The sequence below is a fragment of the Bos grunniens genome, chromosome 25 (assembly GCF_055505025.1).
Source record: "Bos grunniens cultivar Pamir isolate PY7600 chromosome 25, Bosgru_T2T1.0, whole genome shotgun sequence".
Classification (NCBI taxonomy): domain Eukaryota; kingdom Metazoa; phylum Chordata; class Mammalia; order Artiodactyla; family Bovidae; genus Bos; species Bos grunniens.
In genome coordinates, this window is record NC_141189.1 from 16,239,213 (window position 1) to 16,252,168 (window position 12,956).

The 12,956-nt window shown below is 51.3% G+C and overlaps 2 protein-coding genes across 2 annotated transcripts; one reads left to right on the plus strand and one right to left on the minus strand.

Annotated features, from left to right (window-relative positions):
* Nucleotides 1-3,896: 3,896 nt before the first annotated feature.
* On the plus strand, nucleotides 3,897-7,725 carry SEPTIN1 (septin 1). The gene is made up of 11 exons (XM_086374958.1): nucleotides 3,897-4,149; nucleotides 4,322-4,412; nucleotides 4,505-4,591; nucleotides 4,846-4,969; nucleotides 5,277-5,411; nucleotides 5,508-5,625; nucleotides 6,255-6,356; nucleotides 6,480-6,579; nucleotides 6,761-6,926; nucleotides 7,169-7,259; nucleotides 7,354-7,725. Exons 1-11 carry the CDS (start codon nucleotides 4,147-4,149, stop codon nucleotides 7,438-7,440), a joined length of 1,104 nt encoding a protein of 367 aa, XP_086231084.1. The 5' UTR covers nucleotides 3,897-4,146; the 3' UTR covers nucleotides 7,441-7,725.
* Nucleotides 7,726-7,909: 184 nt separating this feature from the next.
* MYL11 (myosin light chain 11) lies at nucleotides 7,910-10,386 on the minus strand. The gene is made up of 7 exons (XM_086374971.1): nucleotides 10,327-10,386; nucleotides 9,619-9,714; nucleotides 9,292-9,367; nucleotides 8,961-9,065; nucleotides 8,767-8,845; nucleotides 8,200-8,248; nucleotides 7,910-8,109 (listed from the first exon to the last, which is right to left on the minus strand). Exons 1-7 carry the CDS (start codon nucleotides 10,327-10,329, stop codon nucleotides 8,005-8,007), a joined length of 513 nt encoding a protein of 170 aa, XP_086231097.1. The 5' UTR covers nucleotides 10,330-10,386; the 3' UTR covers nucleotides 7,910-8,004.
* Between the last annotated feature and the right edge of the window lie 2,570 nt (nucleotides 10,387-12,956).

Sequence of the window (12,956 nt, forward strand, 5' to 3'; positions counted from 1 at the left end):
TCTGGATTCTCAGCAACTGATCCAGAAGAGCAGTCGCTAGGTTGGATCATTGGCACTGTCACACCTCTCAGCTCATGTCATAGCAAGCTGGCATTCAAGCTCATCTTTTATGTCAGGCACCGCTAAGAGTTTTATGTGTGTCAGGTACATAATCCTCATCATGGCCCTATGAGGTGAAATTATTAATGAATCATTTAACAGATGCAGAAACCAAGTCACAGGAAAGTAAGATGCCCAGGGTCACACAGCTCTTAATCCCTATATGTCTTTATAAGCATAGGAAACTTGAACAACTTCTGTGAATTCAGTGTGGCAGGAGTATGCAATCCCATATGATAGATGAGGAAAGTAAGGCCCAGAGGGGTGGTTTTCACAGGGTTACAGAAAGGGAGTACTAAAAATGAGGTTGAAGGACTTCCCTGGTGGTCCAGTGGTTTTGAATCTGCCTGCCAAAGACATGCATTTGATCCCTGGTCTGGGGAGATCCCACATGCTATGGGGCAACTAAGCCCGTGTGCCACAACTACAGAACTCATGCCCTACAACTGCTGAAGCCCACACTCTAGAGGCTGTGCTCAGCAACTAGAGAGTAGCCCCCACTCACTGCAACTAGAGAAAGCCTGCGTGCAGCAACTAAGACCCAGCACAGCCAAAGATTAATAATTTGAAATAGACATGTATATAATAAAAATGAGGTTGAAACAAGGATAAGGTGGCAGCATGGATGGGTCTTAAAAGTTAATGCTAATTGAATAAATTAATAAGTAGAAATATATATTAACACAGATAACTATTTGTGGCTTAACTGGTAAAGAATCAGTCTGCAATGCAGACCTGGGTTTGATTCCTGGGTTGGGAAGATCCCCTGGAGAAGGGAACAGCTACCCACTCCAGTATTCTGGCCTGGAGAATTGCATGAACTGTATAGTCCATGGGGTCACAAAGAGTCGGACATGACTGAGTGACTTTCACTACTACACTGCTATTTGTGTAAACGTTTGTGTACCGTGTACATATATTACATACATAATGGAAGTCGCTCAGTCGTGTCCAACTCTTTGTGGCCCCGTGGACTGTAGCCTGCCAGGCTCCTCTGTCTATGGAATTCTCCAGAACAGAATACTGGAGTGGGTAGCTGTTCCCTTCTCCAGGGAATCTTCCCAACCCAGGGATTGAACCCAGGTCTCCTGCATTGCAGGCAGATTCTTTACCTTCTGAACCACCAGTGAAGCCCATTACATACATAACATATATATAACACATATGTAAACACATACAACTATTTCTATAAACATTTGTGTACCGTGTACTACACATTTTTCAAAATATATAGGAACCAAAAAAAAATTACATATTGTGCACATTAGAGTGGTTGCCTTAGGATAAGGGGAAAGGAGGGTGCTATGAAGCTGTATTAACTCAGGCTGGCATAACAGAGAACCACAGACTAGAAGTCTTAAACAACAGATATTTATTTTCTCATAATTCTGGAGACTGGAGGTCCAAGATCAAAATGCCAGCAGAGGCGGTTTCTGGTGAGGCCTCTTTTCTTGGGTTGCAGACAGCCACCTTCTCACTATGTCCTCACATGGCCTTTTCTCTGTGCGTGCGCAGAGATGGCTGGTGTCTTTTCTTATAAGGACACCAGATCTATCCAACCAGGGCCCCACCCTCCTGACCTCATTTAACCTTAATTACCTCCTTAAAGGTTTTACTTCCAAATGTAGTCACATGGGGGTTAGGGCTCCAACACAAGAAGGTGGGGGAGGGACACAACAGGGGCTAAATGGGAAATGATAAACAGAACCACAAGGAGTGAAGGACGAAAATGGGGTTGGAGCAATAGGCAGGATCTAGACCAAGCAATGGGCTTCCCTGGTGGCTCAGATGGTAAAGAATCTGCCTGCAATGCAGGAGACGTGGGTTCTATCCCTGGGTTGGGAAGATCTCATGGAAAAGGGAATGGCTACCCACTCCAGTATTCTTGTCAGAAAAATCTCATGGACAGAGGAGCCTGGCAGGCTATAGCCCATGGAGTTGCAGAGTCAGACATGAATGAGTGACTAACACACACACACACAAACCAAACAATGCTTTATAGGTCATATTAAGGTTCAGAGAGGCCTTTCAGTTCATAAATTCTAAAGTTGGGATGTATATATGTGTGTGTGTGTGTGTGTGTGTGTGTGCACCAAGCAGGAGATGCAGGTTCAATCCCTGGGTCAGGATGATCCCCTGGAGAAGGAAATGGCAACCCACTCCAGTATTCTTACCTGGCAAATTTCATGGATAGAGGAGCCTGGCGGGCTACAGTCCATGGAGTTGCAAACAAGTCAGGCACAACTTAGCGACTAAACAACAACAACATGTGTACATATATATTAATATATATATATATATGTATATATGGTATGTTGTATACATAAATGATTAGCTCCAAAGCCTGTGTCATCCAAAACCACTCTAATTCCTGATAGAAAGTCTAAGTGTGTGCATTTCATCTTACTATGAAAAAAATGGAGTTCAGAGAGGGCAAATGACTCGCCCAAGATCACACAGCAAGTGATAGAACTGAAGTCTGGGAAGTTCTTTCTGACTCCAAAGACAAGCTCCTTTTACATATTCTGCAGCCTCCCTGCCTTTTCCCTAACTAACTTCAATCACTCACTCTTTTATGCATTCATTCATCTGATATATTATTTATTGGCACCTTCTTGGTGCCAGGCCCTGTGCAAGACACCAGGGATGTAAACGTTAGGAAGACATAGTTCCTGCCCTCAGAAAGTTCAGCCAGGAGTAGAAGAGACAGCCAGGTAAGCAAAGGTGGGCATTGGATGGGCTATGAAAGGTGCTGGGGAGTCCAGAGGATGGAAAATGACTCTACCTTTTGTGGGTGGGGAAGATTTCATACAGGAGGAAGAAGAACCCTTTGAATCAAACTCTTGAAAGACAGAGTTCACCTGTGCAGAAGAAGGAAAAGTCCAATATAGACAGAGCCAAGGGTGCTACCCTGGTGACTCAGTGGTAAAGAATCCACCTGTCAGTGCAGGAGAGATGGGTTCCATCCCTGATCTGGGAAGACCCCACGTGCCAAGGAGTAACTAAGCCTGTGCACCACTACTGAGACTGCTCTAGAGCCCAGGGGCAGCAACTACTGAAGCCCTTGCGCCCAGAGCCTGTGCTTTGCAACAAGAGGAGCCATCGCAATGAGAAGCCTGTACGTCCCAACTGGAGAGAAGTCCTTGCTCACTGAAACTAGAGAAAAGCCTTTGCAGCAATGAAGACCCAGCACAGGCAAAAATAAAATAAACAAAATTGTAGACAGAGCCAAGGATGTGGGCACTTGCCAAGGGCGAATCAAAGAGGAGGTGATGAGGTCAGATGCAGGAGGCTTTGGCCAGGACTCTCAGACTTGATTCTAAGATCACTGGGAAGTCCGTGAAGGGTTTTGAGCAGAGGAGTGCCTTGGCTAGGATTTTGAAAGCAGGCTCTCTGGCAGTAGTGTCCAAAGATCTGAAGTCCTTTTTTAAGAATCCGGTGCATGAGCTGGGGAGGAAAATTGATGGTCCCTCCTACCCTCAATCTTGTTGCTTTTGGTCCACTCAGACCCTTGGAAATTGTTTAAAATTTTATTATTTTTTAATTGGAAGATAATTGTTTTACAATGGTGTGTTGGTTTCTGCCATACCACAGCATGAATCAGTCATAAGTATGTATATATCCCCTCTCTTTTGAGCCTTCTCCCTACCTCACCCCCATCACACCCCTTGAGGTCATCACAGAGCACCAGGCTGAAACTGTTTTAAACTGTCTTCATCCAAGCCTTCACCTCACTTGCTAGAGAGATCAACCCACTTCCTTCCTCTCTGCTTACACCCTACCTTCCATCAGGGTGATGGGGCCACAGCAGGGCTTGGAATAAACGTGTACAGAGAACAGAGGGATTGAGGCTTCCTATCAGGGTGATGGGCAAAGGGACCCAGGAATCGAGAACCAGCTGATCTCAATCTTGGTTTTCCCCACTCTCTGGGCCAGTTGGAGCACCTCAGCTCCTATACTGCCCGCCCCCTTGTTTGCCGCCCTCAACTTCCTGCCCACCAGAGGAAGTGGGGAGAGCCATCAGGTGCAGCAACAGCTATCGGGGCCATGGTGAGTCCTTATGCCCAGGAATCCAGGCATCTCTCCGTCCCCAGCCAGCAGGGTAGCCAGGTCCTGGTCAACCCACAGTAGGCTGACTTCTCCTAGCTTCTGAGGTCAGGTCATACTGGGGGACCCTGCCTGCCACCCCCAGCAGCCTCATATCGTCCACCTTCACCAACAGGACAAGGAGTATGTGGGGTTTGCCGCCCTCCCCAACCAGCTGCATCGCAAGTCTGTCAAGAAGGGGTTTGACTTCACACTCATGGTGGCAGGTCTGAGGGTTTTGGAGAGGGGCCTGGTAGGGTGTCCTCAAGAGACCTTGGCTGTCCCCTCACCTGACCAGCTGGGCTTGACCTGTCCACAGGGGAGTCAGGCCTGGGAAAATCTACCCTCATCAACAGCCTATTTCTCACCAACCTCTATGAGGATCGGCAAATACCAGAAGCCAGTGGTAAGATGCCCCTCTCCCCACCACGCTGCCCATGCCCTCTGACCCCTCTCCTCCCATGTTCCCAGACTGCACACTCTTCCTTTCCTTCTGGGTCTCCCATGACATTCTGGGGAACTCAGGCAGCTCATTGCTTTTCTCTGAGACTCAGTCTCCTCCCCTGAAAAATGGGTGGGGGGCAACTGTGAGTCTGAGAAAGGAAATTAGTCCTGCTTCAGACCCCTCGCCAGCTCCCTGACCTCTCCCCATCCTCATAGCTCGCTTGACGCAAACGCTGACCATCGAGCGCCGGGGCGTGGAGATCGAGGAGGGGGGTATTAAGGTGAAGCTGACTGTGGTGGACACACCTGGCTTTGGGGACTCAGTGGACTGTTCAGACTGGTGAGGAATCGGGGAGAGCCCAGGGCTCAGCTTCCCAATGTGGCTACTCTGTGGAGACCAAGGGGTCGGATTCAGGGCTGGTCTGCCCTGCCCTACTCACGCCCCTGCAACAGCAGGAGCTGTTTCTGGTGGTCTTGGGGCCCAAAACGCCTTGTGATTCCCAACATCTCTCCTGCCAGTTTCCTCTGACATCTTTGGTTGGAGCCAAAGACCCTGCTTCTCACCCCTACAGTCCTGGCTAGCCTTGCCCCTTGCCCTCTACTGTGGTCCGGATCTCTGACTGCCGGCACTCTCCCCACACCCCCAGCTGGCTACCTGTGGTGCGCTTCATCGAGGAGCAGTTTGAGCAGTATCTTCGGGATGAGAGTGGCCTGAACCGGAAGAACATCCAGGATTCCCGTGTCCACTGCTGCCTCTATTTCATCTCACCCTTTGGCCGGGGGTCTGTGGGACACCCTAGGGGGTTGGGACATTTGGGGAGGGCGGGGGGTGGGTCTCTGTGCCCTGAAACTGAGCCCTGACCAATTTCTGGGTGCAGGCTCCGTCCCCTAGATGTGGCCTTCCTCCGGGCAGTGCACGAGAAGGTAAACATCATCCCAGTCATTGGCAAAGCAGATGCCCTGATGCCAAAGGAAACACAGGCCCTCAAACAGAAGGTATGTGTGGTGGCCTCTGACCTTTGGTCTGCACATGAAGCCAAAAGTCATGACGAAAGCTGAGCTCAGCTTTGACTTCTTTGATCTCGGGGTAGCATTTTCGGAGTGTGATACGTCAGGCTAGACTGGAAGAAAGTTTTTGAGAAAGGTGGGTCATTAGCTGCCTCAGGAAGCCACATCTCTGGAGGCTCAGAACAGAATCCCTGGGCTGGATGCTTGGCTAAGATCTGTCTGAGGGCCGAAGTGTGGACATAACAACCCATGTTATCCGTCTGGCCCCAGGATGCTCACCATGCCCCCATTTCCCCACTTCTTCAGCGCCCTCTCCCACTGTTTCTACTTATGTCTCTCTCTCCTAGTCTTTTGGTATCTGCTCATCTTCAAGACTTTGCAAACATCAGTCTTTTTCCTCTTAGGGGAAGGTCTCAGTTTTTCATCATCTATGTCTCTTTCTCTCATCGTCTGAGATTTTGTTTTCAGTCTTCCTGGATGCCCATCTCTCACCATCTTTGTTTTTCACGCCTTCCTCTCTGTCTCTTTCATCCCGTGTCTGTATCTAGATCTCACTGTCTCTGGTCAGGCAATGTCTTTGTGGCTCACAGTTTCTGTCTGCATCTGTCTCCTCCAAGATCCGGGAACAGTTGAAGGAGGAAGAGATCAATATCTACCAGTTCCCTGAATGTGACTCTGATGAGGATGAAGACTTCAAGAGGCAGGATGCGGAGATGAAGGTACAGAGGCAAAGCAGGACGAGACTGAGAAGCCAGGGGAGGCGGATGTGGAGGTGGGAGCTGAGAAAGGTTTCTGTCCACGGGGCGGGGAGAGGATGGAGATCGTTGACTCCTCCCCTTTAGGAAAGCATCCCTTTTGCCGTCGTCGGTTCCTGCGAAGTAGTGCGGGACGGCGGGCCCCGACCGGTGAGGGGACGCCACTACTCCTGGGGCACTGTAGAGGGTGAGTAAGGCCGGGTACGCGTTCTGAGGCCAGCAGGGAGCCGAGGCCGCCTCCCAGCCAACCGTACCCAACATGTGAAGTTGGGGAAAGTTCTGGTCCCAGGGGTCCTAGGAGCCCAAAGAGGGGTCCTTGGCAGCCGACCCGACCTAAGTTCCCTGACGCTCGCGGGTCCGCCCCCCAGTGGAGAACCCACATCACTGCGATTTCCTGAACCTGCGACGGATGCTCGTGCAGACACACCTGCAGGACCTGAAGGAGGTGACACACGACCTGCTCTACGAGGGCTACCGGGCCCGCTGCCTACAGAGCCTGGCCCGGCCCGGGGCGCGGGATCGAGCCAGCCGGAGGTGAGAGCCAGCGCGGACAGTTAGGTGCTTCCAAGGCCCCACCCTCACTCTCCATGACCTCGACCTTCACCTTCTAGACCTCTCTCTCCCAGGGCCTTTCTTTCCCCATCCCCTTTGCTTACCTCCCTAACCTAAGGATATGGCTCCGCCTCCTAGACTCTCAAACTCCAGATCCTGTCTCGCAGCGGTGACTCAACCAAGGCCCTCGCCTTTGATTCCTTTCCTTCTCTCCCATCCCCTAGTAAGCTTTCCCGCCAAAGCGCCACAGAGATCCCGCTGCCCATGCTGCCTCTGGCAGACACGGAAAAGTTGATTCGCGAGAAAGACGAAGAGGTGAGCTTTCCCCCAGATCAAGACCCCCAAGTCCTCTTCGGAGTCCCTTTCTGGCCTCGCCCGGACCCAATGCCTGCAATCTTGCCCCGCACAGCTTCGCCGCATGCAAGAGATGTTGGAGAAGATGCAGGCCCAGATGCAGCTAAGCCAGGCTCAAGGCGAGCAGTCGGACGCTCTCTGAGGCCCCCATCGGGGTTTTCTTTACCTCGCGTCCGCTTTTGGTTCGTCTCTTGTCCAATCCCTGAGCCCCAGACTGCCAGGCGCCTAATCTCGGAGCCCCAGCCTGTAAGGCCCGCCCTTCTAATGGGCGGGTTCTCAGGTTCTCCCAATCCTGGAATTTGTAGCCCCGCCTTTGGCTCCACCCCAGCTCACTTCTGGAGTGACCTCCTCTTCCAACCCTGAACACCCCCATCCCCTCCCCACTTCTCCCTATCCGTGACTTCAATAAAAAACTGAGTTTCTCTGAGGCCACGCAAATCTTCTGTTTCCCAGCGGGAATAAGTGGCGAGCTTAGCGGGTGGAACCGCTCCACCCAGGCCTCCGGGCCACTATTTATTCATTCATTTGCTGGGCACTCCTTTCGTGCCAGTGTGTCTGCCCAGCCTCCCACCTGAGTCCCACTCGCACAAACGCACTGAAGGCGCCGCGGATAAGAAATGAGACCCTTTCAATTTATTAGGAGTCTGGGTGGGGAGGTCGGACTGGCAGGAAGGTGTTGATTAGCAGAGACCGAAAAGGGCCCGCTCTACTCCTGGTCCTTGGCGTCACCATGCGTGATGACGTAGCAGATGTTCTTGTAGTCTACGTTGCCGCCCACGTCGGGGGGGAAGGCAGCCCACATGTTCTTGATCTGCGGAAAATAGGCAGAGTATCACCAACTGGTTCCTTACGTTCCCCTTCCCCCATCCTTCCGCTTCTCCCAGACCCCTCCTCCACTCACCTCTTCATGGGAGAAGCGGTCACACTGAGTGGTCAGCAGCTCCTCCAGGCTGGAGAGAGGTGATTGATATACAGGAGGTTTGAGATTGGACTTTGTGATTCCTTTCCATGCCCTCCCACCTCATCCCCCTTGCCATTCCCAGTCTCGTCTTGAAAACCAGGGTCACTCTGGATTCCTCATTGGTCTCCCAAACACTCTGGCCTCCCCTTTTGCCCTTCTTCCTGTGTCCCATCGCCCATTTCCACAGTCCTGATTTTTCCCTTATCCCTGTGCTGTGCCGTGCTTAGTCGTGTCCGACTCTTTAAGACCCCATGGACTGTAGCCTGCCAGGTTCCTCTGAAGAGCTTCTCAAGGGATTCTTGAATTCTCGAATACAGGCAAGAATACTGGAATGGGTTACTATGCCCTCCTCCAGGGGTTCTTCCCAACCCAAGGATCAAACCCAGGTCTCCCGCATTGCAGGCAGATTCTTTACTGTCTGAGCCACCCTTATCCCTGGCAGTGCCTATTCTTGGTGGGAATTGAAAGAGGCTTTCTGTGTGGGAGCAGCTGGAGAGTGTCACTTACAATTGCTTCTTGATGGTGCCTTTTCCCTCAGGGTCTAAGACCTTGAAGGCTCCAGTGATCACATCCTCAGGGTCGGCACCTAGAGGGGGTCAGAGGGCACATGTAGCTGAAAGGTTGCTAAGGGGTCAGTCCCTGAAAGTTCTGAGAAGAGGCAGCTGAGGGGTTGGACCAAGGACACGTCATACTTCATTCACCTTTGAGCTTCTCCCCAAACATGTTCAGGAAGACAGTGAAGTTGATGGGCCCACTGGCTTCCTTCATCATGGCGTCTAGCTCCTCATTCTTCACATTAAGACGCCCTGGAACAGGGTTGGGAAAGCAGGGGCTGGAGTGGGGTCTTGCGGCCAGAGAATAATGCTTCCTATAAATTCAGATCATCCCATCCATTTTTTTTTTTTTTATCCCATCCAATTTTATCCTGGATAGACTGAGTCCCAAGGTGGCCTGGCAGGACTGGGACCCACAGCTGCTGAACTCCCAGGACTCTGCAGCCTTGAATCTTTCCAGGTAGAGGAGGCAGCTCACCCATGGCTGCAAAAGTGTCCCGCAGGTCTTCCTTGTCAATAATGCCATCCCGGTTCTGGTCAATTACTGTGAAGGCCTGTGGAGGGCAGAGGCAAGGAGAGATTAGGTCTCCCGTGGCTGAGTTTCAGCATCCTTATTCCAGGCAGATCAGATTCTGAGATTCTGGTTGCCAGCCAGAGGTCCTCTTACACTCCAAGCAGGGAGGGGAGTAAGGAATCTAAGCCCTTCTCCTTCCCCCAAACAGGTGCACATTCCAGGGAGGGGTGGGGGAGGGGCAGCAAGGGGTGCCTTTGGTCAGCCTTCAGTCTCCCTTCTGCCCACACTTACCTCCTTGAACTCCTGGATTTGGGTCTGATCAAACATGGAGAAGACACTGGAGCTTCCGCCCTCTGCCGCTGCCCTTCTCTTGGCCTTCTTGGGTGCCTGAAAGGTGAGGGTTGGGCAGAGGGGTTCGTGGACCCATCCTTACTCCTCTGAAGGCAGTGGATTCTTTGAGTTCATTCTTCTAAAGCAACTCTTCTGGCTCTAGGCTTCCCCTTCCTTACGACTCTTTGCTGAGGGGACTTGTTTCAGTTTGATTGTCAGATTTCTATCTGAAGCCCTCAAGTACCCATCCTTCCACCCTACCCAACAACTGAAATGTTTCTTGCCTTCTGAGTGCCCTGAGCCTGGCTCCTCTGAGTCCTAGACTTGCTGTGTGTCCCTGATCCACTTATTCACCTTGTCTGAAACTCTACCTTCTCATTTATAAAATGGGAGTGGGAATCCTGGCCTGGCTGGTTCCAGGGGATTTAGGAAGGTGGAGGAGTGTGCTTTCAGAGGGACTAGGCTCCTGAGAGTGGAGTGTCTGGGCAGATTATCCTTGGTTGGGTCCTTTAGGGCATCATTCTATATATTCCCCATTAACGATACCAAGAAAGGGAAGATTCATCTTTTTTCCTCTTGCCAGACTTGGAACCAGCTCCTTTCTTTCAAGGGGTGAGGCTTCCCTGAGGTCTGAGAGATCTGAGCTTGGGCTGGGGGATTTTCACTCACCATGTCTTAGGTCTCCTGTGGGCAAGGCAGTGGCTCTGGCTGGAAGGGAGCAGAGAGTCCGTCTGGAGCACTCCCTCTGGAGTTATATAGTCCTGCCCCAGGGAGCCCTTAACATACCACTGTAACCTTAGCCCTGTGGGTGCCCACCCCAGATACCAAAATAGCCCAGCTCAGGGCCTCTCCTTTCTTGGAGGGCCAGCAGCAGCTGGAGCCTAGGGAGGGACAAAGGAGGGAGGGTGTCTTGGGCTGCATGTCTCACTAGGACCTGAGCAGGAAGGGATGTTCTTACTCCCCAAAGGAGGCTGGAATGTGCCAGATTTCAGAGAGGGCCCAGGCTGAGACACAGGACTAGGAGAGAGAGGAACCAGGCTCCTGCATCCCTGCAAGGTTTAAACCCAGTAAATTTATTAAGCATCAATGGTGTACCAGGCACTGGACCATACTTCAGTCTCCCTTCTCCCCATATTCACCTCTTTGAACTCCTGGATCTGGGTCTGATCAAACATGGAGGCATTGGAGAAGGGAGGCTGAAGGCTGACCAAAGACACCCCTTGCTGTCCCTCCAAGTGCACCACGTGGGTGCACTTGGACAAACACAGTCCTCCTCCATTGTGGAGTTCACAGTCAAGAGTATGTATGTGTCTGGGTAGTGACGGAGGTTAAAAGTGGGAGAGAGCTATCTGGGGAAGCTGAAGGATCAGGAAGTCTTCTACATCCCCTTCAAGGAGAGAGGGGAGTCTGTGAGGGAAGATGTGGGGCATGGAATCACTAAGTATGAAGAGACTAGACAGCCTGGAGCAGAGAGTCTCCTCTGTGACATTGGGTTTTGTGTTCCAACTCTCTGGGCCCTGGTTTCCGGCTCTGTAAAATGGGAAGGTAATTCCCAGGCCAAAGAACTTGTGGATGTGAACATATTGGGAAACAATTAGTGATGTATGATCATTATAATTTCTTTTCTTTTTTTTGGTAGCACTGCACAATTTGTGGGATCTTAGTTCCCTGACTAGGGATTGAACTTGGGCCTTCGGCAGTGAAAGCCTGGAGTCCTAACCACTGGACATCCAGGGAATTCTTACAATCATTACGATTAATATTCAGGCCCTGCCTTGGTAGAACTTACAGTCTAGCTGTGGAGAGAGGGTTAATGCAGAAAATGACGCACCAGTTGGAATATAGAAGTAGAGGGCATAGCAGGCCTGTGTAGGAGTACTGAAGTGACCTTATGAAGGCCGCTGGAAGTGTCAGGTAGAAGTGGAGGAACAGGCATGCTAAGTGGAGGGCAAGGATGGACAAAGCCCTGGAAAAATCAAAGATCAGAAGTGTTCAGCTCGCCAGAGTTGGGATGGGGCTTGAGCAGAGGATACAAGGGCCTGGACACCAGAGATTGGAGGGTCTTCAATGCCAGACTGAGGGCTGAGACCTTGAGAGCCTTGAAAAGTTTTGAAACAGGAGAAGGACATGGTCTAGTGTGAGTCTATAATCACTTTTTTGGATATGGATGTAAAAGTTGGAACTCAAGAGGAAGGGAGTCAAAGACACCAAGAGAGAAGCGAATTAATCACCTCCACCTTGGTGGCTGGATGGCCAATGGCTTCTCTCTCCAATCTGGGCAAGAACCAGCTTGGTTGACTGTGAGATTTTGAGGTCCCCTCTCCCAACCCTCTGGGCCTCAGAGCCTGTCCATTCCATACAGTGGAGGTCTGGGGAAATAGTGGCTGAGGAAGCCCCAGAAGGTTCAAGGTTGGCAAGGACACCTGTGTCTCCTCCTCCTCCTGCTCCCTTTAGGACCTGATGTCCTGAAGAAGTTGCCTCCGCCCTACTCCCTCCTCCAGACTCATGCCAATGCCTCTAAGACAGTTTCTTTTCTGGGCACTGAGGTCGAACCACCTGTTGTCTCTAAGAAGGGAGAAGGAGCCACCCTAAACTTAGCAGCTGCCCTTGGCCTCCTGCACTGGCCCCTCCCTGCCTCAGTTGACAGCTGCCTCACCTTATAAGGTTACCATGGGGGTCCAGGCACAGGGAAGAGCCCACTTCTTACTGGGTTGTGGGAGGGGAGGAGAACTCAATAGAGGGGAATGGAGGAAGTGCTTAGGAAGCTTGGGCCTAATGCAAAGTGGGGAGTTTGAAGAGAATGAGATCAAGAACGGCAGATCTCAGACACTGGAGTTCACAGGATCTGAGTCTGAGCTGGGGAAAGGAGCCTCAGAGAACTCAGAGACCAAGGAACTGGGAAACTGAGAGCTAGCTAGGCCTGACTGAAATTTCAGGATGGTGGATTTTGCACAGAAATTGGAGCCCTTCTGGGGATGAATCCTGAATCCTGGGCCCCAGGGAGATGGAGCCCAGAGAGAGGAGGGGCTGGTAAAATCTGGGCTTTGTGTTTGTGGTCTAGGGTAGCCTGGGGTGGGGTACGGGGGGAGTAGGGGGATTATGAGATTAGGGTCTGGTTTCCTAGCAGAGAAGGAGGAGCACAGAACTGTGTATCAATGAGGAGAGAGGAGTCCAGAGGGTTTGTTCTGCATCCTCCAAAGAATAAGAACAGAGATATGGGAGTTCATCGTAGTGGGAATCCATGATTTGGGGTCTGGGATCCCCACTAGAATGGAGGGGGCACTCGGAGGATGAGTTCT

Excerpts from the sequence above, each read along its gene's own strand:
- SEPTIN1 (XM_086374958.1), top strand. Across the intron at positions 5,412-5,507 it reads ATCTCACCCTTTGGCCGGGG|GCTCCGTCCCCTAGATGTGG; the intron begins GTCTGTGGGACA and ends TTCTGGGTGCAG. Across the intron at positions 6,580-6,760 it reads CTCCTGGGGCACTGTAGAGG|TGGAGAACCCACATCACTGC; the intron begins GTGAGTAAGGCC and ends TCCGCCCCCCAG.
- MYL11 (XM_086374971.1), bottom strand. Across the intron at positions 8,846-8,960 it reads GTTTGGGGAGAAGCTCAAAG|GTGCCGACCCTGAGGATGTG; the intron begins GTGAATGAAGTA and ends GACCCCCTCTAG. Across the intron at positions 8,110-8,199 it reads ACCGCTTCTCCCATGAAGAG|ATCAAGAACATGTGGGCTGC; the intron begins GTGAGTGGAGGA and ends TATTTTCCGCAG.